The sequence below is a fragment of the Colletotrichum jinshuiense genome, chromosome 7 (assembly GCF_051148585.1).
Source record: "Colletotrichum jinshuiense chromosome 7, complete sequence".
In the NCBI taxonomy this organism is placed as follows: Eukaryota; Fungi; Ascomycota; class Sordariomycetes; order Glomerellales; family Glomerellaceae; genus Colletotrichum; species Colletotrichum jinshuiense.
In genome coordinates, this window is record NC_139314.1 from 433347 (window position 1) to 460686 (window position 27340).

General features: G+C 56.7%; 2 protein-coding genes across 2 annotated transcripts in view; one reads left to right on the forward strand and one right to left on the reverse strand.

Annotated features, from left to right (window-relative positions):
• EsH8_VII_000111 (uncharacterized protein) overlaps positions 1–20672 on the forward strand; it is a gene marked incomplete at both ends in the record, with an annotated part of 37278 nt that extends 16606 nt beyond the window's left edge. Inside the window, 2 exons of the mRNA XM_083270244.1 lie at positions 1–20499; positions 20530–20672. The exon at positions 1–20499 is cut by the window's left edge and continues 16606 nt beyond it. Of these exons, the coding sequence (XP_083127801.1) occupies positions 1–20499; positions 20530–20672 (20642 nt within the window). The remainder of the gene's footprint in view (positions 20500–20529) is intronic.
• A 2614-nt stretch (positions 20673–23286) lies between these two features.
• Positions 23287–27285, reverse strand: EsH8_VII_000112 (uncharacterized protein; the record flags this gene model as incomplete). Its single annotated transcript, XM_083270245.1, has 2 exons — positions 23287–23313; positions 23377–27285. 2 exons carry the CDS (start codon positions 27283–27285, stop codon positions 23287–23289), a joined length of 3936 nt encoding a protein of 1311 aa, XP_083127802.1.
• Positions 27286–27340: the final 55 nt, after the last annotated feature.

The following is a 27340-nucleotide window of genomic DNA, read 5'->3' on the forward strand; positions in this document are numbered from 1 at the left end:
ACGATGGTGCTGATATCGACAAAACCGAGATGCAAGAGTGGCTCGACGATACTATGGCGACCCTCCACGACGGGCAGCCGGCCGGCCGCGTACTCGAAATTGGTACCGGTACTGGTATGATTCTGTTCAACCTGAAAGGACTTGAGGGATACGTCGGTCTCGATCCTTCGAGCGCCGCTGCTAGCTTTGTCAACAGCAAGATTAATTCTATCTCAGCCTTCGCCGGCAAGGCTAAGGTTAATGTCGGTACTGCGATGGACGTGGGCGGACTTGACGTTGAAGCCAACCTTGTTGTGACCAACTCCGTCGCGCAATACTTCCCATCTGGAGATTACCTGTTCCAGGTTATCGAGCACTTGACCCATTTGCCCGGCGTTAAGCGCTTGTTCTTTGGCGACATGCGAACCTACGCCATCAACAAGGACTTCCTGGCTGCCAGAGCCCTCCACGACCTGGGCTCAGATGCTACTAGAGACGAGATCCAGCGCAGGGTTGCCGAGCTAGAAGAGCGCGAAGAGGAACTGCTCGTCGACCCGGCCTTCTTCACCGGACTCACAAGCCGCCTGCCCAAGAACGTCTGGCATGTTGAGATTCTGCCTAAGCGCATGACTGCCACCAACGAACTCAGCGCGTACAGATACGCCGCTGTCGTTCACATGAGAAGCTTAGAGGCGGAGCCGGTACAGCAGGCAGTCCACTCAGTTGAAGCAGACGCCTGGGTTGACTTCAAGAAATCCCAGCTGGACCGTGACGGCCTTCTCAACCTGCTGCAGAGCTCGTCGGATGCCTTGGCTGTCCCCGTCGCCAACATCCCTTACAGCAAGACTATTGTCGAGCGTTTGCTGGTTGAGTCGCTTGATGAGGACGACGATGCGCAGCGCATCGACGGCTCAGCTTGGATCTCGTCTATCCGCAACGCGGCACAGCGCTACGCATCCCTCTCTGGAGCAGACCTCGCCCAGATCGGAGAACAGGCTGGTTTCCGCGTGGAGCTGAGTTGGGCCCGACAGCGCTCCCAGAACGGAGCCATTGACGCGATTTTCCATCGTCACAGCAACAAGCAGAGCCGCGTGCTGTTCAACTTCCCGACGGAACACCTGGGCCGCTCAACCAGCCTGCTTACCAACCGTCCTTTGCAGCGACACCAGAGCCGCCGCCTCGAGACCCAAATCCGGGAGCAACTTCAGACCGTCCTTCCTCCCTACATGATCCCGGTTCAGATCGTAGTGCTGGATCAGCTTCCGCTCAATGCCAACGGCAAGGTCGATCGTCGTGAGCTGACGCGGAAGGCCAAGGCTGCCCCGAGGGCGAAGACATTGGAAATCGAGCGTGTGGAGCCGCGTAACGAAGTGGAAGCCGTCCTCTGCGAAGAATTCTCCATCGTCCTTGGTGTTGACGTCGGAATTACAAACAACTTCTTCGACCTCGGTGGACACTCGCTCATGGCCACGAGGCTCGCCGCCCGCATCAGCAGGCGGTTGAACACCCAGATCTCCGTCAAGGACATCTTCGACCAGGCAGTCATCATGGACCTCGCTGCCACTATTCGCCAGGGCTCCAACAAGCACAATGCCATCAAGGCGGAGCCCTACAGCGGCCCGGTCGAACAGTCCTTCGCCCAGGGTCGTCTGTGGTTCTTGGACCAGCTCGATCTCGGCGCCCTGTGGTATATCATGCCACTTGCAGTGCGCCTGCGTGGATCTCTACAGGTTAACGCGCTCACGGCGGCACTTAACGCTCTGGAGCAGCGCCACGAGACTCTGCGAACCACGTTTGAGGAGCATGACGGTGTTGGCGTCCAAGTCGTTCACCCGTACCACGCCAAGGACCTTCGGGTGATTGATGTGTCGGCAGGCAAGGAGGGAAGCTATGTTGAGGCTCTCCAAAAGGAGCAGAGCACTTCCTTCGACCTCTCTGCTGAGCCAGGCTGGAGACCAGCCCTCATCCGCATCAATGAGGACGACCACGTTCTCTCCATCGTCATGCACCACATTATTTACGATGGATGGTCTCTCGAAATCCTTCAACGCGAGCTTGCCGCCTTCTACGCCGCTGCCGTCAAGGGCCTGAACCCTCTAGACCAAGTATTGCCTCTACCCATCCAGTATAGAGACTTTGCCGTCTGGCAGAAGCAGGAGGCTCAGGTGGCTGAGCACGAACGTCAACTTTCCTACTGGCGCCAGCAGCTTGAAGGAAGCCAGCCGGCTAGCCTGTTCAGTGATAAGTCTCGCCCGGCCGCACTTTCTGGCGATGCTGGTGTCGTTTCCGTCACTATTGAGGGCTCCGTATTCGACAGCCTCCAGGCGTACTGCCGAGCTCGCCAGGCCACGCCCTTCGCCGTTCTTCTGGCCGCGTTCCGGGCTGCCCATTACCGCCTGACGGGCGTCGAGGACGCAACCATAGGAACCCCTATTGCCAACCGTAACCGTTCTGAGCTCGAGGACTTGGTGGGCTTCTTTGTCAACACTCAGTGCATGCGCATCACCATCGACGAGGAGGACGAGACCTTTGAATCGCTGGTCCGCCAAGTGCGAGCCACGGTCAACACCGCGTTTGAGAACCAAGATGTGCCCTTTGAGCGCATTGTATCTGCCCTGCAGCCCGGTTCCAGGGATACATCGCGCAACCCGTTGGTGCAGCTGATGTTCGCTGTTCACTCCCAACAGGGTCTCGGTGGAATCCAGCTGGACAACGTGGATACCGAGCGTCTGCCAAACGCAGCGACAACTCGCTTCGACATGGAGTTCCACTTGTTCCAAGAGGCAGGAGGGCGGCTTACAGGTAGCGTTCTGTACGCTACTGACCTGTTTGCGCCCGAGACCATCCGCGGTATGGTCGATATCTTCCAAGAAGTCCTTCGCCGCAGTCTTGAGCAGCCCGAGGCGGCCCTTTCGTCCCTGCCTCTTACTGATGGCCTGGTCGAACTGCGCAAGATGGGTCTGCTTGAAATCCCGAGGACGGCGTATCCCAGAGATGCCAGCGTGGTGGATATCTTCCGCACGCAGGCGCTCGACAACCCTGATACGCCTGCTGTCATTGACGCTTCTTCGACTCTGACCTACGCGCAACTTGACAAGAAGTCTGATAACCTGGCTGCTTGGCTTCGACTTCGGAAGCTGGCAGACGAGACCCTCGTCGGTGTACTGGCGCCGCGGTCCTGCGACACTATTGTCGCCTTCCTCGGTATTCTGAAGGCGAACCTGGCCTACCTCCCGCTTGACGTCAACGTGCCCGCCGGCCGTCTTGAGGCCATCCTCTCGTCGGTCTCAGGACGCAAGCTGGTGTTCCTTGGCGCCGATGTGCCTGTGCCTGACTCGCTTCCTGAAGACGTTGAGCTGGTGCGTATTGGTGAGGCTCTTGAGGAGTCCCACCAAGTTCAAGCCCACACTTCCCAGCCGTCGGCGACGAGCCTCGCCTACATCATGTTCACCTCCGGTTCTACCGGTAAGCCAAAGGGTGTCATGGTTGAGCACCGCGGTATTGTCCGTCTTGTCAAGAACAGTAACGTGGTGGCCGACCTCCCCCAGGGAGCTCGCGTGGCACACTTGTCCAACGTCGCATTCGATGCCGCGACATGGGAGATCTACTCAGCATTGCTGAATGGCGGCACTATTGTCTGTGTTGACTACTTCACCACCTTGGACAGCAAGGCACTGCAGGCCCTGTTTGAACGTGAGCAGGTCCGAGCAGCCATGTTCCCGCCTGCTCTGCTGAAGCAGTGCCTTGCCAACGTTCCTGGCATGCTGAGCTCCATTGACCTCCTCTTCGCCGCGGGAGATCGATTCGACCCCCGCGATGCAATCCAGGTCAACTCTATTATTCCTGGCAGTGTATACAACGCTTACGGACCTACGGAAAACACCATCCTCAGTACCATCCACAAGGTCAGCGAGCAAGACTCGTACGTCAACGGCGTCCCGGTTGGTCAGGCCGTCAGCAACTCTGGCGCCTACATTATGGATGTACGCCAACAGCCTGTGCCAATTGGTGTCATGGGAGAGCTTGTCGTCTTGGGCGATGGTCTTGCTCGTGGATACACTGACTCAGAACTGGACAAGGACCGTTTCATTTACATCACCGTCGATGGCCAGCCGCCTATGCGGGCGTACCGCACCGGCGATCGTGTGCGTTACAGGACCGATGGCCAGATCGAATTCTTTGGCCGTATGGATCAGCAGGTCAAGATCCGCGGTCACCGCGTGGAGCCGGCCGAAGTCGAGCAGGCCATCCTCCGACACACGCCAGCCCGCGACACCGTCGTCGTCCTCCGCAAGCAGGAAGGTTCGGAGGCGGAGATTGTCAGCTTCGTCGCGGTCCACTACGCAAACGGCGTCGCTCCAGAGCACGCCGAAGCCCATCATCGTCAATTCATCACGAGGGTTGAGAAGGAGATCCGCCAGCAGCTGCAAACTGTGCTGCCGCCCTACATGATACCGGCGCAGATCATCGTGGTGGAGCAGATGCCCCTCAACGCCAACGGTAAGGTCGATCGACGACTGCTCGCCCACAGAGCCCAGACCGCCAGTGACTCGACATCTGCCACCGCCGTGTCGGCACGCGCGGCACCGCGCAACGATGTCGAGGCTGCGTTGTGCGAGGAGTTTGCCAACGTGCTCGGCGTCGAGGTTGGAATCGAGGACAGCTTCTTCGACCTCGGTGGCCACTCTCTCATGGCCACCAAGCTCGCGGCCCGCATCAGCCGCCAACTCAACGCCTACGTATCGGTCAAGGATGTATTCGACTACCCAGTCCTTGCCGATCTTGCGGCCACCATCCGCAGAGGATCCAGGAAGCACAGCCCTATCGAGGCAACCGTCTATAGCGGGCCTGTTGAGCAATCTTTTGCTCAGGCTCGTCTGTGGTTCATCGATCAGCTCGAGCTTGGTGCTTCATACATCATGCCGATCGCACTGCGCATGCGCGGACCTCTCTCCGTGGACGCGCTCCGCCTGGCAGTCCACGCCCTGGAGCAGCGCCACGAGACTCTCCGGACTACATTCGAGGAACACGACGGCGTCGGTGTTCAAATCGTCAACGCTCCCAAGAGCATTGGTGATGCACTTAGGGTCATCGATGCATCGGCAGACAATGGTGCGGCCTATGTCAAGATTCTCCAACAGGAGCAGGCCACTCCGTTCAACCTGGCGACGGAGCCTGGCTGGCGCGTCGCACTGCTGCGACTTGGTGACGACGACCATGTTCTGTCGATTGTCATGCACCACATCATATCCGATGGTTGGTCTATCGAGGTCCTCCAGCGCGAGCTGACAGGCTTCTACGCTACGGCTCTCCGGGGCCAAGACCCCCTTGGCCGCCCACTTGCAATCCAGTACCGCGACTTCACTGTCTGGCAGAAGCAAGAGACCCAGATGGCGGAGCACGATCGCCAGCTGGAGTACTGGAAGAAGCAACTTCAAGGTGGTCAGCCGGCGAGACTGCTCTCTGACAAGCCTCGACCAGCTGTTCTTTCGGGCAGTGCCGGCGCCGTCCCCTTCAGCATTGAGGGTACTGTCTATGATGACCTGCAGACTTTCTGCCGAACTCACAAGACAACGTCGTTTGCTGTGCTGCTTGCTGCGTTCCGTGTAGCACACTTCCGCCTTACAGGGGCAGACGATGCGACGATCGGCACGCCCATCGCCAACCGCAATCGGTCTGAACTCGAGGATATGATCGGCTTCTTCGTAAACACCCAGTGTATGCGAATCGTTATCGAAGACGATGAGACGTTCGAGAGCCTGGTTCAACAGGTCCGTTCCACAGCGACTGCTGCTTTTGAGAACCAGGATGTTCCCTTCGAGCGCGTTGTATCGGCCCTACTCCCTGGCTCCCGGGACACTTCCCGTAACCCATTGGTCCAACTCATGTTCTCTCTCAACTCTCAACAAGACCTTGGAAGAGTCCAGTTGGAGGGCCTGTCAAGCGAGGCACTCCCTACCGCTGCTACGACCCGATTCGACGTCGAATTCCATCTTTTCCAGGAGGCCGGACGTCTCGGCGGAACCGTCCTGTACTCCGCCGACTTGTTCGAATCCGAGACTATCCGTGGCGTGGTCGAGATTTTCCAGGAGATTCTGCACCAGGCTCTCAAGGAACCGCAGACCCCCCTCGCCGCGTTGCCGCTCGGCGTCGCTCGCGCGCAAAAGGGACTCAGCGAAATGGGCCTGCTCGACATCGAGGTGACGAAGTACCCGCGAGAGGCAAGTGTTTCGGACCTCTTCCGCGAACAGGCGCTCGCGCATCCACAGGCCATCGCCGTCTCGGACACTTCATCGCAGCTCACCTACGCGGAACTGGACCAACAATCCGACAGGATTGCCAACTGGTTGCGTCGGCGCAACTTGGCGCCTGAAACCCTGGTGGGTGTGCTTGCACCGAGATCGTGTGAGACCGTTGTCGCCTTCATCGCTATTCTCAAGGCCAACTTGGCGTATCTTCCGCTTGACGTCAATGTGCCTATCGCCCGCGTAGAGGCAATTCTCTCGTCCGTCGCCGGCCACAAGCTGGTGTTGGTTGGTCCGGATGTCTCTACGGAGGTTGCGTTGCCGGATGTCGAGTTTGTGCGCATTGGTGCTGCTCTCAGCGACCGTTCAACAGAGGACACGACAGACTCCGTCTCGCAGCCGGATGCTGAGAGTCTCGCCTATGTCATCTTCACCTCTGGTTCCACTGGCAAGCCCAAGGGTGTTATGGTTGAGCACCGCAGCATCGTCCGCCTGGTTAAGAAGACGAACTTGGTCCCCCAAGCGCAGACCGCAGCCGTCGTCGCTCATATCTCCAACTTGGCCTTCGACGCGGCCACATGGGAAATCTACGCCCCGCTCCTTAACGGCGGCACTGTTGTCTGCATCGACCACATGACCGTCCTCAACCCTACCGAGCTCGGCCAAGTCCTCTCGGGTAAGAGAGTCACTGCTGCCTTCTTCACGACGGCTCTTCTAAAGCAGTTCCTCGACGACACTCCGTCTATTATTAGCGGCCTCGACTTGTTGTTTGCTGGTGGTGAGTGGATGCAGCTGCAAGTCGCGCAGAAGGCGGTGCAACTGGTACGCCACTCCTTCTGCCACGTCTACGGCCCAACAGAGAACACAACCTTCAGTACCATGTACCCTATGCACGCAAAGGAGCTATGCGCCAATGGCGTCCCCATTGGACGAGCCATCAGCAACTCAGGGGCCTACATTATGGACCTGCGTCAACAGCTTGTCCCTGTTGGCGTTATGGGAGAGCTTGTGGTCACTGGTGACGGTCTTGCAAGAGGTTACACCGACTCAGCCCTTGACGTCGATCGATTCGTCAATGTCACCATCGCCGGCCAGGTTGTCCGGGCCTACCGAACTGGTGACCGCGCTCGCTTCCGACCCACGGATGGCCAGATCGAGTTCTTCGGTCGCATGGATCAGCAGGTCAAGGTCCGTGGCCACCGTATCGAACCCGCCGAAATCGAGCAGGCAATGATCCGCTACGCCGGTGTCGGCAACGCGATTATCGTCATCTCGCAGCCCGAGGAGGGCCGCGAGCGGGAGCTTGTCGGCTTCTTCACCGCCCAGTACACCAACGGCGTCGTGAAGGAGGACGGCGCCTCTGGAGAAGAACAGTTCGCCGCAAACATTGAGAGAGATCTCAGGCAACACCTGCAAAACGTTCTTCCGTCCTACATGGTTCCTACTCGCATCTCGAGGCTTGACCAGCTCCCTCTCAACCCCAACGGCAAGGTCGATCGTCGCGAGCTGGCTCGTCTGGCTCAGACGGCGGCAGCCGAGAGCGTGACCGCCGCCGCCAACGTCTCCGAGCGTGTCCCGCCTCGCAACGAGGTCGAGGCCGTACTCTGCGAGGAGTTTGCCGACGTCCTTGGCGTCGGTGTCGGCATTACCGACAGCTTCTTCAACCTCGGTGGCCATTCTCTCATGGCAACCAAGCTTGCCGCACGCCTCAGCCGTCGTATCCATGCCCGCGTAACCGTCAAGGACATCTTCGACAACCCCGTGCTGGCCGACCTCGCCAGCACCATCCAGCACGGCTCGACCCAGTACAGCCCAATTGTTCCCACTTCCTACACCGGGCCTGTGGAGCAGTCTTTTGCCCAGGGCCGTCTCTGGTTCCTCGAGCAGCTCGAGCTTGCTGCCTCTTGGTACTTGGTACCGCTCGCTGTTCGCCTAAGCGGTCAACTCAACGTCAAGGCACTTGGTGCCGCACTGCAGGCCTTGGAGCATCGCCACGAGACTCTCCGCACCACGTTCGAAGACCATGACGGCGTTGGCATGCAGATCGTCCAGCCTGTTCAGAACAAGGCTCTTAGAGTGATTGACGTCTCCGCTTCAGACGACGACGCCTATAAGGCAGCGCTGAGCCAGGAGCAGACGACCCCCTTCAACTTGTCCTCAGAGCCTGGCTGGCGAGTGGCCCTGTTCCGTCTGGGCGACGAAGATCACATTCTGTCGATTGTTATGCACCACATTATCTCTGATGGTTGGTCGGTTGATATCCTGCGCAAGGAACTGGGCGAGTACTACACTACTGCCCTCCAGGGCAAGGATCCCTTATCTCTGGCCAGCCCTCTGCCCGTTCAATACCGCGATTTCGCCGTCTGGCAGAAGCAGGAAGCCCAAGTGGCTGAGCATGAACGCCAATTGGCCTACTGGAAGGAACAGCTTCACGGTAGCCAGCCTGCCAGCCTACTGTCTGATAAGCCTCGTCCAGAGGTGCTCTCTGGTGACGCTGGCGTTGTCCAGCTCAAGATCAAGGGTCCCCTGTACGAAAGCCTCCAGGCCTTCTGCCGCAGCCATTACACGACGCCCTTCGCAGTCCTGCTTGCTGCATTCCGCACGGCGCACTACCGCCTCACTGGCGTTGAGGACGCTACCATCGGTACGCCTATTGCCAACCGCAACCGTCCCGAGCTAGAAGAGTTGGTGGGCTTCTTTGTCAACACCCAGTGTATGCGGATTGCTGTTGATGGCGAGGAGGAGACCTTCGACGGACTGGTGCGAAAGGTCCGCTCGACCGCCACAGCGGCATTCGAGAATCAAGACGTTCCATTTGAACGTATTGTTTCCGCACTGCTGCCCGGCTCAAGAGATACATCGCGTAACCCACTTGTGCAACTCCTGTTCGCCTTCCACTCTCAGGAGGACCTTGGCAAGGTTCAGCTTGAAGGCCTTGCGGGCGAGTCAATTCCCATGGCGCCCACCACCCGCTTCGACCTCGAATTCCATCTGTTCAACGAGGAGGGTGGCCTAGGTGGCACCGTGCTTTTCGCAACCGACTTGTTCAGCCCCGATACCGTCCAGAACATTGTGGACGTCTTCCAGGAGGTCCTGCGTCGCGGCCTTGAGCAGCCCGAGGTATCGCTTACGAGCCTCCCGCTTATCGATGGTCTGGCAACACTGGGTGACCTGGGCCTGCTCGAAATCAACAAGACGGACTACCCGCGCGATTCCAGCGTGGTAGACCTCTTCCGTGAGCAGGTGGCCGCCCACCCTGAGGCCATTGCCGTTACAGATTCGTCTGTGAAGCTGACGTACGTCGAACTTGATGAACAATCCAACAGACTTGCAACCTGGTTGCGCCAGCGCAATCTTGCCGCCGAGACCCTTATCGGTGTCCTTGCTCCGCGATCTTGCCAAACCATTGTCGCCTTCATCGGTATCCTCAAGGCCAACCTGGCTTACTTGCCACTCGACGTCAACGTCCCAGCTGCTCGCAATGAGACAATTCTTTCGACGGTTCCTGGTCGCAAGTTGGTACTCCTCGGCAGTGACGTGGCTGAACCCGAGTCACCGCTCGTAGATGTCGAGCTTGTCCCGCTTGCAGAGGCCCTTGCTGCTGTCGTCGACAACGATCAAGCAGACGAAGCCGTTCAACCTCATGCAAACAGCTTGGCCTACGTTATGTTCACGTCTGGTTCCACTGGCCGCCCCAAGGGTGTCATGATTGAGCACCGTGGAATCAACAGGTTGGTGAGACAGAGCCGTCTCGTATACAAGCTTCCCCAGGCTCCTCGTGTCGCACACCTTTCAAACACGGCATTCGACAATTCCACGTGGGAAATCTACATTGCCCTACTCAATGGTGGAACAGTGGTTTGCATCGACTATTTCACGACCCTTGACAGCAAGGCACTCGAATCTGTCTTCACGCGGGAACGAGTTCAAGCCGCCATGCTTCTCCCGTCGCTGCTGAAGCAGTGCCTTGTCAATATGCCTGCTGCAATTGCCGCCCTGGACATCATCTTGGCTGCCGGTGACCGTTTCGACGGTCGCGACGCCCTTGAAGCCCAGTCTCTGGTGCAGGTCAACGTTTACAACGCATATGGACCCACCGAGAATACCGTTTCCAGCACAGTCTATGCTGTCAAGGGAGATGAAGACTTCGTCAACGGCGTCCCTATCGGACGTGCCATCAACAACACCGGTGCCTACATCGTTGACGCCCACCAGCAGCTTGTCTCTGTGGGCGTGATGGGCGAGCTTGTTGTCACAGGAGATGGTCTCGCTCGTGGTTACACGGACGCGGCACTGGATACTGACCGCTTCGTCCAAATTTCCGTCAACAACCAGCTTGTTCGGGCGTACAGAACCGGTGACCGTGCAAGATTCCGTCCTGGCGACGCCCAAATCGAGTTCTTCGGCCGTATCGATCAGCAAATCAAGGTCCGCGGTCATCGCATTGAGCCTGCGGAGATTGAGCAAGCCATGCTAGGCCACTCCGCCGTGCTCGACGCGGCCGTCGTTCTCCGCAAGCTGGAGGGCGAGGAGGCCGACGTTGTCGGCTTCGTTGTCGCCCGGGGCGTCACCGCCGACACTGAAACTGCCGTGGAGACAGAAAAGAGCATTCTTCAACGTCTTCAGACCCTGCTCCCGCCCTACATGGTGCCGGTCCAGATCATCGTTCTGGATCAGATGCCCCTCAATGACAACGGCAAGAATGATCGCCGCGAGCTTTCGCGCAGGGCCCTGACGGCCACGAAGGGTAACAAGACCTCTGCACGCATAGCGCCACGCAACGAGACCGAGGCCGCCCTGTGCGAGGAGTTCACGAGTGTGCTTAGCGTACCAGTGGGAATCACTGACAACTTCTTCGAGCTTGGTGGTCACTCTCTGATGGCAACCAAGCTTGCGGCACGCCTAAGCAAGCTTTTCCACACCCGAGTGTCGGTCAAGGATATCTTTGACCACCCCGTCATTGCCGATCTCGCTGCTTCTGTTCAGCGTGATTCTACACAACATAAGGCCATCGAGGCCAGCAAGTACACCGGGCCCGTTGAGCAATCCTTCGCCCAGGGACGTCTTTGGTTCCTTGAGCAGCTCGACCTTGGTGCCACGGGTTACCTTGTTCCCCTTGCAGTGAGACTTCGCGGAGCGCTGCAGATCAATGCCCTCACCGCTGCCCTGCGCGCTCTTGAGCAGCGTCACGAGACCCTCCGAACCACCTTCGAGGGCCATGAAGGCGTTGGCATGCAAGTCGTCCAGTCAGGACGCACCAAGCAACTCAACCTGGTCGATGTGTCGGCCGGAGAGGACTTTACCGAGCTTCTGAAGAAGGATCAGACGACAACTTTCGATCTATCTTCTGAACCAGGCTGGCGAGTCACTCTGCTTCGTTTGGGAGAACAGGACCATGTCCTGTCAATTGTGATGCACCACATCATCTCTGATGGTTGGTCTCTTGATGTTCTCCAACGCGAGCTGGCTACCTTCTACTCCGCCGCACTACAGGGCAAAGACCCGATATCCCAGGCCTTGCCACTACCCATCCAATACCGCGACTTTGCGGTGTGGCAGAAGCAACCTGCCCAGGTTGCTGAACAAGAGCGTCAACTGGCATACTGGAAAGACCAGCTCGACGGCAGCCAGCCTGCCAGTCTCCTTTACGACAAGCAGCGGCCTACCAAGCTTTCCGGCGAGGCTGGTGTTATCCAGTTCAAGATTGAAGGCGCTGTTTACGACAACTTGCAGGCCTTCTGCCGCGCTCACCAGACAACGTCATTTGCCGTCCTCTTTGCAGCCTTCAGAGCCACTCACTTCCGTCTGACTGGTGTAGAGGACGCAACAATTGGCACACCTATTGCCAACCGTAACCGACCTGAGCTTGAAGACATGATCGGCTTCTTCGTCAATACTCAGTGTATGCGGACTGCCGTGACAAAAAAGGGAACCTTCAACGAGCTGGTCGGCCAGGTTCAATCGACGGTTGCAGCCGCCTTGGAACACCAAGATGTGCCGTTTGAACGTATCGTCTCTACGCTTCTGCCTGGCTCGAGAGATACCTCTCGCAACCCTCTCGTGCAGCTCATGTTCACCCTTCACTCGCAGCAGGACCTTGGAAAGGTCCAGCTGGCAGGGCTTGACGGCGAGCCTTTGTCAATGACACCCACTACTCGTTTCGATGCAGAGTTCTACCTAGCGCAACAAGATGGCTGCCTAGGCGGCAACGCCCTATTTTCCACAGACCTTTTCGAGGCCGACACTGTCCGTAGCATCGTTGATGTCTTCCAGGAGGTGCTCCGCCAAGGTCTCGAGCAACCGGATGCTCCCATTACCGGCCTGCCGCTCACCCACGGCATCGCCGAGTTGCGCGAGATGGGCCTGCTCGATATGGAGACCACAGAGTACCCCCGTGACGCAAGCGTCATTGACGTCTTCAGCCAACAGGTGGCTGCCCACCCAGATGCCATCGCCGTCACCGATGGCTCGTCCTCCGACCTGACCTACCGCCAGCTGGATCAGCAGTCCGACCAAATCGCCGCCTATCTGCAGCATCGGAAGCTGGCACCTGAGACACTTGTCGGAGTGCTTGCACCCCGCTCGTGCCAGACTATCGTTGCTCTGTTTGGTATTCTCAAGGCTAACCTTGCTTATCTCCCGCTGGATGTCAACGTTCCCGCTGCCCGCGTCGAAGCTATTCTGTCCGCGGTCCCTGGGGACAAGCTGGTCTTGCTCGGCACCGGTGTGCCCACTCTCACGACCGAGTCTTCAGATGTCGAGCAAGTCCAGATCAGTCACGCCTTAACCCAAGGAGAAGCCGTCGGACCTCTTGAAAACCGCCTTCCCGCAACTGCCTCGAGTCTCGTCTATGTTATTTTTACATCCGGCTCAACAGGCCGGCCCAAGGGCGTGATGGTCGAACACCGCAGCATTGTGCGCCTTGTCAAGTCGACCAACTTGATGACAGAATCACAGGCGGCCCAGCCAGTTGCCCACATCTCCAACCTGGCCTTCGACGCCGCCACGTGGGAGATTTATGCGCCACTCCTCAACGGAGGAACGGTGGTGTGCATTGACCATATGACGGTGCTGAACCCTACCGCTCTTGGCCAGGCCTTTGCAGCCAACGGCGTCAAGGCCGCCTTCGTTACAACGGCCCTCATGAAGCAGTTCCTTGAGGAGGTCCCATCCGTCATCGGTGGCCTGGATCTCCTGTTCGCCGGAGGAGAGGTCATGCGACCCAGTGATGCCTTCAAGGCCCGCGAGCTGGTCAGACAAGCATTCTGCCACGTTTACGGTCCGACAGAAAACACAACCTTCAGTACCGTATACCCCATGAGCGCCGACGAGCGCTGCGTCCAGGGTGTTCCCATCGGAAGGTCCATCAGCAACTCCGGGGCCTATATCATGGATTCCCGCCTGCAACTTGTCCCCATCGGCATTATGGGCGAGCTTGTTGTGACAGGAGATGGCCTTGCCCGTGGCTACACCGACGAGGCTTTGAACAAGGACCGCTTCGTGCAAGTTGATATTGCCGGCGAGTCTGTCAGAGCATACCGCACAGGTGATCGTGCGCGCTATAGGCCTGACGGGCAGATTGAGTTCTTCGGGCGCATGGATCAGCAGGTCAAGATCAGAGGCCACCGTATTGAGCCAGCCGAGATTGAGCAAGCCATGCTCAGCCTCAGCACCGTCCTTGACGCCGCCGTCGTCCTGCGCAAGCAAGACGGTCACGATACCGACATTGTGGGTTTCGTTGCAGTCCGATATGCCAACGGCATCGCCTCGCATGAGGACAGTGAGGAGAAGAAACAACAATTCACCTCGAACACTGAGAGAGAAATTCGCCAGCGGCTGCAGACCCTGCTGCCACCCTACATGGTGCCGGCGCAGATCATCGTGCTGGACCATCTTCCGCTGAACGCAAACGGCAAGGTGGACCGTCGCGAGCTCGCTCAAAAGGCGCTCACTACACCCAGGAGCAGTGCCACTGCCATCCGTGTTGCGCCACGGAACGAGGTGGAGGTAGCTCTATGTGAGGAGTTTACCGACCTCCTCGGTGTTGAAGTTGGCATTACTGACAACTTCTTCGATCTTGGCGGCCACTCCCTTATGGCAACGAAGCTTGCGGCACGTGTCAGCCGCCGCCTGCACGCCGCCATCTCCGTCAAGGACGTCTTCGACCAGCCGGTTCTTGTTGATCTCGCGGCTATTATCCGACAGGGCTCAGTCATCCACAGCCCGATCAACACGACACCCTACACCGGACCTGTGGAGCAGTCGTTTGCTCAAGGTCGCCTCTGGTTCTTGGACAACTTCAACATTGGCGGGGCGTGGTACATCATGCCACTCGCTGTACGGATGCGCGGCAAGCTCAACATTGAAGCCCTGACAACCGCCTTATCCACTGTGGAACAACGCCATGAGACGCTGCGAACAACATTCGAGGAACAAGATGGTGTCGGTGTGCAAATCGTCAATGCCAGTCGTGAAAAGGCGCTCAGAGTCATCGACGTGTCCTCTGAGAACCCCGATAGTCCTTTGCACCTCCTGCAGCAGGAGCAGCAGGTTCCATTCGACCTGTCCTCTGAACCGGGATGGAGGGTATCACTCTTCCGTCTTGGCGAGGATGATTACATTCTCTCAATGGTCATGCACCACATCATTTCCGATGGTTGGTCCGTTGACATCTTGCGCAGGGAGCTAGCCATCTTCTATGCTGCCGCACTCAAGGGCGAAGACCCGTTGTCCCAGGTCTTGCCGCTGCCCATCCAGTACCGCGACTTTGCGGTATGGCAAAAGATGGATGAGCAAGTTGTGGAGCATCAAAGACAATTGGAGTATTGGACCGAGCAACTGGCCGACAGCACTCCTGCAGAGCTTCTCTGCGACAAACCACGACCTTCTGTGCTGTCTGGCGAAGCGGGCGTTATCCAAGTCACTATCGATGGTTCTCTTTACAAGGACCTCCAGTCCTTCTGCCAGACACGCCAAGTAACCCCCTTCGCAGTCCTCCTTGCCGCCTTCCGCGCTGCACACTTCCGCTTGACAGGCGTGGAGGACGCAACTATCGGTACGCCCATGGCTAACCGCAACCGGCCTGAATTGGAAGAGTTGATCGGCTTCTTCGTTAACACCCAGTGTATGCGAGTCGTCGTCGATGATGAATCCTTTGACGGACTCGTCCAGCAAGTCCGCGCCACTGCCACTGCTGCCTTTGAGAACCAGGACGTCCCCTTCGAGCGCGTCGTCTCAGCACTTCTGCCTGGATCTAGGGATACATCCCGCAACCCGTTGGTTCAGCTCATGTTTGCTGTCCACTCGCAGCAGGATCTTGGACGAATTAAGCTTGAGGGTCTTGCCAGTGAGCCTTTGCCCACTGCTATTACCACAAGATTCGACCTCGAGTTCCATCTCTTCCAAGAGGAAGGCTACCTTGGCGGCAACGTGCTTTATGCTGCCGATCTATTCGACCCCGCAACCGTTCGCGGTCTGGTTGACGTCTTCTATGAAGTCCTTCGTCACGGGCTGGCACAGCCCGACCTACCTGTGGCAACCCTCCCGCTTACTGATGGTCTTGTGGCGCTCCGCGGTATGGGTCTCCTCGAGGTTGAGAAGACCAACTATCCCCGAGACTCCAGCATTGTGGACGTCTTCCTTGAGCAAGTCAACTCTCATCCCGATAGGATGGCTGTCAAGGACGCTGAGTCGCAACTGACATACGCCCAACTCAACGAGAAGTCAAACGAACTTGCCGCTTGGCTCAGGCGACAGGAGATGCCAGCAGAGACACTAGTAGCCGTGCTTGCACCGCGGTCGTGTCAGACAACTGTGGCTTTCATTTCCATCCTGAAGGCTAACCTGGCTTACCTTCCACTTGACGTCAATGTGCCTGCCGCTCGTCTCGAATCTATTCTATCGGCCGTGCCCGGGCTGAAGCTTGTCTTCCTCGGTGCCGATGTATCCACGCCCGATATTCATTTGCCCAACACCAAATTCGTTTCTTTGGCTGAGACCATCGCTACATCGGCCGAAGAATTTGAGGATGCTCCAATTACAGGATTCCTCCCAACCCCGACAAGTCTTGCGTACGTCATCTTCACGTCGGGTTCTACCGGCCGGCCCAAGGGCGTCATGGTCGAGCACCGCGGTATTGTCCGCCTCGTGAAGCAAAGCAACATCGTGCGCAAGCTCCCAGAAGCTGCAGTTCTCTCGCACGTGTCAAACATTGCCTTCGACGCTTCGGCCTGGGAGATGTACACTGCTCTTCTCAACGGAGCCACTCTTATTTGCATTGACTACTTCACCACCCTCGACAGCCAAGCTCTTGAGGCAGTGTTTGCGCGCGAAAACATTAACGTGGCAATGCTCTCGCCCGCGCTCCTCAAGCAGTGTCTTATCAACATTCCCGCCACAATTGGCGCTCTGGAAATCCTCTACGTCGGTGGAGATCGCCTGAACCCCCTGGATGCCTCACAAGCGCGATCGCTTGTGAAGACTGGTGTCTACAACGCGTACGGCCCAACAGAAAACTCCGTCGCCAGTACAATTTACAGCATCGAGAAGGGCGATGTCTACGAACACGGTGTGCCCATCGGTGAGGCCGTAAGCAACTCGGGAGCCTACATTATGGACTCGAACCAGCAACTGGTTTCTCTCGGCGTAATGGGAGAGCTGGTAGTGACCGGAGACGGTCTTGCTCGTGGGTACACGGACCCCGCACTGGATCTCAACCGCTTTATCCAGGTCACTATCGATGGACAGGTTCTACGGGCCTACCGCACGGGTGACCGTGCCCGCTACCGACCATCGGATGGCCAGATCGAGTTCTTCGGCCGTATCGACCAACAGACCAAGATCCGAGGCCATCGTATCGAGCCGGCCGAGGTTGAGCTTGCTATGCTGAAGCACTCCGTCGTCCGCGACGCCGCCGTTGTTATTCGTAGCCAGGCCGGTCAGGAATCGGAAATGGTCGCCTTTGTCACTGTGCAGGACGACGAGTCGATTCAGGACGAGGCCAGCAACCAGGTCGAGGGTTGGGGAACTCACTTCGAAATCGGCACATACGCCGATATCCAAACCATTGACCAGTCTGCCCTTGGTAACGATTTCTTGGGCTGGACTTCTATGTACGACGGTACCTTGATCGAAACTTCAGAGATGCAGGAGTGGATCGACGAAACCATGGTCACCCTGCTTGACGGCAAGCCAGCTGGCCGTGTGCTCGAAATCGGTACAGGTACCGGTATGATCCTGTTCAACTTGGGTCAAGGGCTCGAAAACTACATCGGTCTTGAGCCTTCCAGCTCAGCCACCGCCTTTGTGAGCGATAGCATCAAGTCTGTCCCGTCGCTTGCCGGCAAGGCTCAGGTACATGTCGGTACGGCGATGGACGTCGGCCGGCTGGGCCAACAGATTACTGAGGCGCGCACCGACCTGGTCGTCACTAACTCTGTCGCGCAATACTTCCCGTCAGCCCAGTATCTGCTAGAGGTGATTCAGAACCTCGCAAAACTTCCAGGAGTCAAGCGCCTGTTCTTTGGTGACATGCGAACCTACGCCATCAACAGGGGCTTCCTTGCGGGCAGAGCTCTTCATTCACTAGGAGAAAACGTCAGCAAAGAAGGTGTTCGTCAAAAGATCACCGAGTTGGAGGAGAACGAAGAGGAGCTGTTGGTCGACCCGGCCTTCTTCACGGGCCTGCTGGCCCAGATCCCAGAACTCGTCTGGCATGTGGAGATTCTTCCCAAGCGGATGAAGGCCACCAACGAGCTCAGCAGGTACCGATACGCAGCTGTCATCCACGTGCGAGACGCAGAAGAGTCTACGCAGAGTGTGCTTCCGATTGAACCCAGCGCCTGGATGAACTTCCAGGCGTCTTCGTTGGATCGTGACAGCCTTCTCGCCCTGTTGCAGAGCTCATCGGACGCACCCACCGTCGCCATCGGCAACATTCCCTACAGCAAGACCATGTTCGAACAAGTCATGGTCGAGTCTCTAGACAATGACGACGAGACTCAAGATTCTGTTGACGGCGCAGCCTGGGTCTCGGCTGTGCAGAATACCGCTGAGCGTCGCGTCGCCCTATCTGCTTATGATCTGGCTCAGATCGCTGAGGAAGCAGGCTTCCGCGTGGAGCTCAGCTGGGCAAGACAGCGGTCCCAGAACGGCGGCATTGATGCCGTTTTCCACCGTTACCAACTCGACAAGAAGGAATCTCGCGTCCTGATCCAGTTCCCGACTGAGCACCAGGGCCGCCCGTCAAGCCTCCTCACTAACCGCCCTCTCCAGCGCCTCCAGAGCCGCAAGGTGGAGGCGCAGATCCGGGAGCAGCTCCAGACCTTGCTCCCGCCTTACATGATCCCGGCACAGATCATTGCCCTCGACCGCATGCCCGTTACCGCCAACGGCAAGCTTGACCGACGTGAACTTACACGTAAGGCGCAGGCCGCTCCAGTCAGCAAGCCATCCTCGGAACGTGTTGATCCGCGCAACGAAATGGAGGCGGCACTGTGCGAGGAGTTTGCCGACGTTCTTGGCGTTGAGGTCGGCATTACCGACAACTTCTTCGACCTCGGCGGACAGTCACTCATGGCGGCCAAGCTCGCTGCCCGTATCAGCCGCCGACTCGATACCCACGTGTCCGTTAAGGACATCTTTGACAAGCCGGTCCCCGTCGACCTTGCCGGCAGGATCTTGGATATCCTGTCACAGGGCCCGACCAATGGATCCTCTCACCTGGTGGAGAAAGAACCCTTCCAGCTTCTCTCCGAGGAAGATCCCGAGGAGTTTGTCCAGCGGGAACTCGCTCCTCAGCTGGATCCCTCTTATGGCAGGATCCAGAACTCGTATCCCGCAACGTGGTCGCAGAAGATCTTCGTTCACGATGCCCTTACCAAGCAGCCTCGCGGTCCAGCCCTGTTCTTCATCGACTTCCCCGGCGAGTCAGACGCTACGAGACTCGTCGAAGCCTCCGCGGCTCTGGTCCAACATTTCGACATCTTCCGGACTGTTATCCTCTCCTCTGCCGGCAACTTCTACCAGGTGGTGCTTGACCAGTTGGACGTGCCCACCGAGTCCATCCTGGTCGAGGGAGATATTACCGCCGCGACCCGCGAATTTGTAGACGTGGACATCCGCGATCCGCTCCGCCTCGGACACTCTCTGCTCCGCATCGCCGTCCTCAAGAAGGAAGATGCCCCTCTCCGAATCGTCTTCCGCATGAACCACGCTATTTACGACGGCCTGAGTTTCGAGCATGTCCTGCGCGCTCTCCACACCCTTTACCTTGGCGAGCCTTTGCCGACGCCGCCCCAGTTCTCCCGCTACGTCCAGCACATGGTGGACAGCCGCGAGAACGGTTACAAGTTCTGGCGCTCCGTCCTCAAGGACTCCTCGATGACGGCCATGAAAGCCTCTCCCAACGAAGAGGAACGTCCGAACGGCACCTGGCTGTCGGAAAAGACCATCGAGGCGCCTTTCCAGGCCAACTCGGACGGCATCACACCGGCGACGGTCTTCACCACGGCCTGCGCTCTCATGCTGGGCCAGGAAATCGAAACCGACGACGTCGTCTTTGGCCGCGTCGTCTCTGGCCGACAGACGCTGCCGATCAGCGACCAAAACATTGTCGGCCCTTGCTCGAACGCCGTCCCCGTCCGGGTCTCCCTCGACAACGCCGCCAAGCCGAGAGAACTTCTCCGCAAGGTGCAGAAGCAATACGTCAACAGCTTGCCGTTCGAGATGCTGGGCCTGGATGACATCAGAGAGAACTGCACGGACTGGCCAGAGTCGACGGTCAACTTCAGCTGTTACGCGGCGTATCAGAACTTTGATATGCACCCGCATAGCGGAGAGGACGAGAAGCGCATCCAGCTGGGCTATCTCGAGCGCGAGGCCAACCCACGGGAAGCCAGCAAGGATGACCCCACCATCGACAGACAAACCGTCAACGACGTATCCATGCACGACGTGGATATTGTCGGAATCCCCGAGCCCGATGGAGTTCACCTGCGGGTTGTCGTCGGCGCAAACCGACGACTCTGCGACGAGGCAACAGTCGACCGCATGTTGCAGAAGCTCTGCGACAAGATCCAGGCTTTGGGCTCGGTCCTGCAGGAGCAGCCTTCCGAGACCTCTAATGGAGGTGTCAAGCAAACATCCAACGGAAACGGTGTCAAGGCATCCAACGGAAATGGTGTCAAGGCATCCAACGGAGATGCGAAACATGCATCCAATGGACACGCAAAGGAGACGTCCAATGGAAACGGAATCAAAACATCCAATGGAAATGGTACAAAGACTTCCAATGGACACGCGAAAGAAACCTCCAACGGTCACACGACGGAGACTTCCAACGGAAATGGAACAAAGACGTCCAATGGACACGCAAAAGACACTTCGAACGGACACACAAAAGAAACCTCCAATGGTCACGCGAAGAAGGCATCCAACGGACACGCATAATGGCCACCAAAACATACACAACTTCCGCTGCGCTCAGTATGATTCAAGATCACTCTGAAGCGTGGTAGCATCTTTTCTTTGCATGATTAAATAGGTAAGATAACATCCCCCGACTCTCGGGTAACACCTAGACTTAGGACCTCTTGCTAATATAGACTAGAAAACCTGGACTCTCTTCCACACATCTCAATGCTCTTATCTATATGATCAAGCAGTCGCGAGTTATTGGAAATGATGAAGCACCATCAAAATTCCATATCATAGACTCATACTCAATGGATGGGTGTCAAATTAGATAGCAAAAACAGCCCGTACATGTAGCAGGCTTTCTTTCCTAAGGGGTATTTTGGCGTAGGATCAGTTTTTGTTTGATATATTATTGTTCTGTTCTTACACCCGGGGCGTTGGTGCTTCTGGCGTTTTTTGTATTAGTCTTTTCAAGTTTCCTATTTAGACAGTCAAATATTTTCACCTTTTCACCATTGACTTGATCCCTCCGTCTGAACCATCATTATTGATTTGATCCTGAACTCTAATTCTGGTGTCTCTCAATGTTTGTAAGCAAAAATGGAAAGGAACATGGTACGTCATCTCTGGCGACATACGCTGTGTCATCCATCGTGCTGTGCTAGTTTCTCGGCAACACTAAGAAAGGAACTTGTTATGATAGTCACCTGGTGTTAATCCGTTTTCCGCGGCGAAACTAACTAATATTTGCAATAAAAGGCGTGCTGCGGCCGGAAGTGATAAGTCAACCCCCTTTCCTCCAATCTGCCCTATGAAGGTGTGCCCGGAAAGATGCTGCTTATTCCGCCGCATACTACCTCTGGAATGACCCACAACAGGCCCTGGATGACGTGAGATTCAGCTCTGTTAATGTAACAGTACAACGTCACTATTCAGGCGGCTTTAAACTGGCGTGGAAAGCCGTTCGTGAGAGCTTGCTTGGCGGGTGTGTAGAGGGAATAAAAATATCTCCCGTGCAAGCCGAAGACATAGTAATACACCAGGTGTGCCTTTTACCCTCAAACGGCTGCATGCTGTTTCTTGGCATCTTCCTTTCCAATAGTTCGATTGTGAATGGGAATATTGAGCTGATTTGGAATTATGGGTCAAAGCAACAGTCAACGCTAGAAAGTGATCTGTGGCCACATTACGCGAATCGTACCCTGGGTTGACATATATTGTCCTTCAAAAGTTCTTCCTGCTCTTCACATCAGAGTGAATTGCATGTTTAGGCAGCGGCAGCGGCCCTGGCAACGTCGTAATGAACCACCTGTGCCCTGGTAACTTGAGCGAATTGATGAAAGGCTCTGATTCGCCATTGTCTCTAACCCTAGAGGACGTGGCGCTGGCCATCAAGAGGATGAGACTACAAAAGTGCAGGAGACTGCCGGTACCAAATGAGTGGCAGTCCCGGCACCAAGAAGCGGAGATATCCACAGACCACCCTTCGGCAGTTGGCCAATTCATTGATGGTGTGGAAGCCTTGTGGACATTTGCCGGTTGAGCGGGTGCGGCATTACGGAGTAATCCACGAGGAGGCCATGCTAGTGGAGTTAGGGCCGTGGTTCCACCCGCAAAGGATCACAAAGGACCATCCATCGTTGCACGATAGCTTGCACGATAGCTACACACCCAATCGACCCTCACTACCAGTCGAGTTGACAAACTGTTCACGGGGAGACGTCAAAGGGCGGGCGTTAATCCGCTGAAACTATGTGCGGGTTTAATTAATCTTACTATCTCCAGGGCTAAAAATTCGGGGAGGCCAAGCAACCCCCAAAATCAGAAGTTACATTTTCTACAATATTGCCGCCAAGACCATTTGCGAGCAAAAAATCTAAATTCATAAGCTACTATTAATAAATGCAACATGCCTGATGTGTATAAACGAGATTATTATAGGCAAAAGTGGTAGGATAAAGAGAGTGGCGCAGCGGTGTGGAAATACACCAAGGCGCTTCGTAATTAATAGGCTTAGCAGAACTGTCCCTCAGCCACATGCGCGAGCCACACCCACGCCACACCACTGTGGTGGTGACAGAGAATCATTCCGATACTGGGTTATTGGGTTTTTCCATTTTCCACATTCCCTTGAATGACTCCATGCAACGGGGAGAAGTCATCCGGCTGAGCCTGAAGACTTCGAACACGTGAAGACAAACAGCAACGGCGGCGCGCCCTCTATCCTCAGACCTTGATCTCACTCTGCAGCTAGTCACCAACGGGTTTTGACAGTTTGATTTAAAGGTTAAATAATAAGTTGTGTGGATAGTACAGGACAAAGACAAAGAAAAAGAGTCGAAGGAAAAGTTCTATAATCAACTATGTACATTGGATCGCTTTGATTAGTTAGTCTATAAGAGAAAAAATATTGATCATCCATCACCATTACGTTCCCCCTTGTTGAATAGGGGACGCCTCGTATGCCACGAAACCTCACTGGGCTTTGACACCATGCGAATCGAGACCACCCGAATCCTGTGGTCTCAACCGCCCGCGGCCCCGCAGATATCTTGGCCCGCCTGGCACTAACTGTTACGCGACTGCTCTGGGGCCGTGCCCGAGTCCTCGTCAAGTCGCTAGACCAGAATCGGACAGCATGGCCTCTTTACCTATCGAGAGCTTGACTTTGGCACTGTTTCTCTCGGGTCAGCGATTGGTACTGGGGTGGGCGCGTGCATCTCAGAGCTAGACTTACCATATGCCAGTACACGCCTTGTAGTTTCAACAGCTCCTGATGAGTCCCCTTCTCTATTACTTTGCCCTCGCCAAAGACGAAGATGACGTCGGCGTTCTGGACCGTCGCTAGTCTATGTGCGACACATACCATGGTGCGGCCCTTTCCAGCGCGCTCGAACGCCGCCTGGACCAGCTTTTCTGACTCCGAATCGAGCGATGACGTTGCCTCGTCCAGAAGCAGGATCTTGGGGTCGCGTATGAGAGCACGCGCGATGGCGATGCGCTGCTTCTGGCCACCGGATAACGAAAAGCCTTTGGAGCCGATATCGGTATGATAGCCGTTGGGAAGGGACACGATAAAGTCATGAATCGAGGCATCGCGACAGACCTGGTGCAACTGTTCGTCCGTGATGGTCTCCGACTCGACACCGAGGCAAATATTCTCGCGAATTGTGCCCTGGAACATATACGGCTCTTGTGCGACTAGTGACAGGTTCTTGCGATACTCGTTAGCGTCGAGGCTGTAAATGCTCTTGCCGTTGCAGAGAATATCGCCTTTGTCGAGGCTGTAGAAGCGCTCCAAGAGGGAGATGATGGACGTCTTTCCACATCCTGAAGGACCGACGAGGGCCGCAAATTGACCCTTCTTGATAGTCAAGTCGATGCCTGTGAAGACGGGGGTGTCGCGGGTCGGGTAGCGGAAGTGGGCATTCTTTAGCTCGATTTTAACGCCGCCTTCCGTATCCGGGATCTGCTCTGTCGTTGGTTGGCTGTTCTGGGTGCTTGAGCTACGCAGATCGATGATGCGGTTTGCAGCGGCTGAAGCTTGCGCGGCATTAGGGCCGTAGCTGAGACCCTGGCCGGCAGCCTCGGCGCCTTGAACAACGGCCATGAAGCAGACAAAGAAGTCGACAAGGTCATACTCGCGGCGGGCCAAAAGGCGGCCGCCGTACCAGAAAATAAGACCTTGACAGCCCAAGTTGACGCTGTCGGCAAAGCCGAAGAGTATGCTGGTCCAACGGGCTTTCTTATAGGCCTCGTACACGTGGCTCCGCAGCAGCTTGTTATACCGGGCATGGATAGCGTTCTCCATTGTAAGGGAGGAGACCGTTCTAAATGCACCGATGGCCTCGGCGGCGAACTTGGAGCTCTCGGCGAACACGGCGGCATTCATTTTCTCGAATTCGAGCTCGTATTTGAACCTCCAGTACCCGGAGAACAAGCCGACCGGCATCGTGACGAACGTAGCGACTAGGGCCAGTTTCCACCCGAAAGCGTAGGCGATGGAGAGGGCGCCCACGATGTTGAACACGGCCATGAGAAGGAAAGCCATGTTCAACCCCAGGAGCTCTTCAAGCTGCTTAGGGTCGCCAGCAACTCGCGCTACAAGCGTACCTTGGGAGTTTTCGTCTTCGTCAAAAAAGGCCGTCTTTTGGTAGAGGATGGACTGGAAGTATTCCTTCTTGTAGATGGCGCTGATGTTGTGCTGTATGTGGACGGCAATGGCACCCTGGAAGAAATAGCCGATACCGACGCCCACGGCGAGCACCACCCACATGAGCGACCAGAATTGGCCGTCTGAACGGATAGTCTTTTCGTCGGGGAATGTAAAGACCTGGAAAATTCGCGCAAAGAGCCAGGCCATCAGAGGTGTGCCGGCGGCCGAACAGGCTGAGAAGAAGGCGATTATCAGGTAGATCCAGCGGTTTCTCTGCTCTGTGAGCAGCCTGAAGAAGTTGTTGAAGACGTTAACCCCGTCAGACCGATGCTGTTGCCTCTCCTCGCCACCCTCTGCCAGCGAGGCGCTCCTCGTCTTTGCAATGGCTAGTTCTTCACTCGAGTCTTCCTCGCCACTGGCCACATCGGCCTCGGTGGGCTGGCCGAGGGACAGCTGCTGCGCGACGACGAGACCATGATACGCGCCAGATTCGTTCTCCAAAAGGCTGTCGTGCGTTCCAGACTCGACGACCTGCCCTTTACGCAGGACAACGATTCGGTCGGCCTTTCTGATTGTTGATAGACGATGGGCAATGGTAATTGTGGTTCTGTTCATAGCAACCCGGTCGAGGGCCGCCTGCACGATCTTCTCGCCGCGAACGTCGATTGCGCTGGTGGCTTCGTCGAGGATGATGATCTTGGGCTTCCTGACAATGCTTCTGGCGATTGCGATGCGCTGGCGCTGGCCTCCAGAAAGCTTGGCGCCGCCATCGCCGACGGCCGTGTCGTAACCGTCCGGGAGGCGGTCGATAAACTCGTCCGCGAACGCTTCGTGGCAGGCCTCCTTGACGAGTTGCCTCTTTTCTTCCTCGGGCGCATCTTCCCACGCTGAGCCGATCAGCCCGTATGCGACGTTGCGGAAGATGGTGTCGTTGAATAAGAACGGCTCCTGTTGAACAAGACCGATCTGGGAACGCCACCACTTGAGTTCGATGTCCGGGAGCGCCTTTCCGCCAATGGTAATGCTTCCCGAAAGAGGTACGGCGGGATGGCTCTCCTCGGTGCCGGGCTCCTCTTCGTTGTCGTCATCGACTGAATCCACCACACCCCCGTTCTTTTCCTTGTTGTTCTTGCTCTTCTTCTTCGCTTTCTTCGCCTTCTCCAAATCTATCGTCTTTTCAATGACGTGCTGCTCGCGCAGGTTATACCACCTCTCGACCAGGCCGACAATTGTGCTTTTTCCAGACCCGGAGGGTCCAACGATTGCCGTGTTTTTGCCCGCCTCGATGGTGAGGTCCAGGTTGTCCAGGATCTTGACGTGTGGTCGGCTCGGGTACGCAAAAGTGACGTTCTTGAAGACGATGTCGTCGGTCGCGTTGACGTCCGGCTCCCTCAGGTGGCCGGTATCGGGCTGAGGGACATCAATAACAGCAAAGAACTCGCAGGCGGCGACCATGGCCTTGGACACGGCCATGAGGGGGTTCGCGATCCGCTCGACGGACATGACGATCATCATGACGGACATGAGAACGATGATGATGGTTCCGGGGTTGGACATCTCACCGTCGGCGAACTGCCGGGTACCGAACCAGAAGGCGAGGGCGAAGACGGCGTACGTACCGAAGAAGACAAGTCCAAACTGGAGGGCGAGCAGAGGTGCCATCCGCTGGCCCTTGGCGCGGGCGTCGTCCACCCATTTGGAGTAGCGAGCGATCATGCTTTGCTGCGCGCCGCAGGCGGTCAGCATGCGGATGCTGCTGAAAGACTCGCTGGCAACGCTATTGGCCCTGGCCTCGGCTTTGGCCTGGTCATTTTGCAGCCGAATGATGAAGGGCAAAAAGGTGCTGACAACGAGCAGGATGAAGACGATGATTGACGAGGTCACCAGGGTCAGTTTCCAACTCCACACAAAGGCAACAACAATGGCGCACCAGATGGTGCCATTAAATTCCATAAAGGTGCCGAGCTTCTCGGAAATACCGATTTGGAGGGTGTTTGCCGTGCTGGTGATGGTGCTCGCTGCAGCGCCAGACGGCATCGAGTCAAGCACGTGGACAGACTGACCGAAAATAGACTGTATGTAGTGCAGGCGGATGGCGGAGGAGAGTCGGACGCCGATCATCCGGAAGCAGAACTTGTTGATGCAGTTGAGCACGAAGCGGCCTACGAACAATCCCAGAATATAGAGAGCCAGCTGGTCCAGTAAGACCTCGAACTCGGGCTGCGTCATGCGGGGCGGGTCCATGAAGTAATTGGTGAACTGCCCGGCCAGGCTGCCGAACACAATGTTCATCAGAGGCAGCGTAGTCCCTGCGCCGATGGAGGCGAGGGACGCGAAGATGTATATGACGATGTCCCATTTCGTGGCGTAGGAAAAGACGCGGATGTAGTCTTTGAGGCCCGGTTCGCGTTCGGGGCGTCTCCTGACCTCGGTCACCTTATCAGACCCTTCTGCCGGAACGGCCAACCCGTGCGGTGTCTTTTCCGTCATTGGAACTGTTTGTGGTTTTTCGGCGGACACGGCATCTTCTAACACCCCCATATTC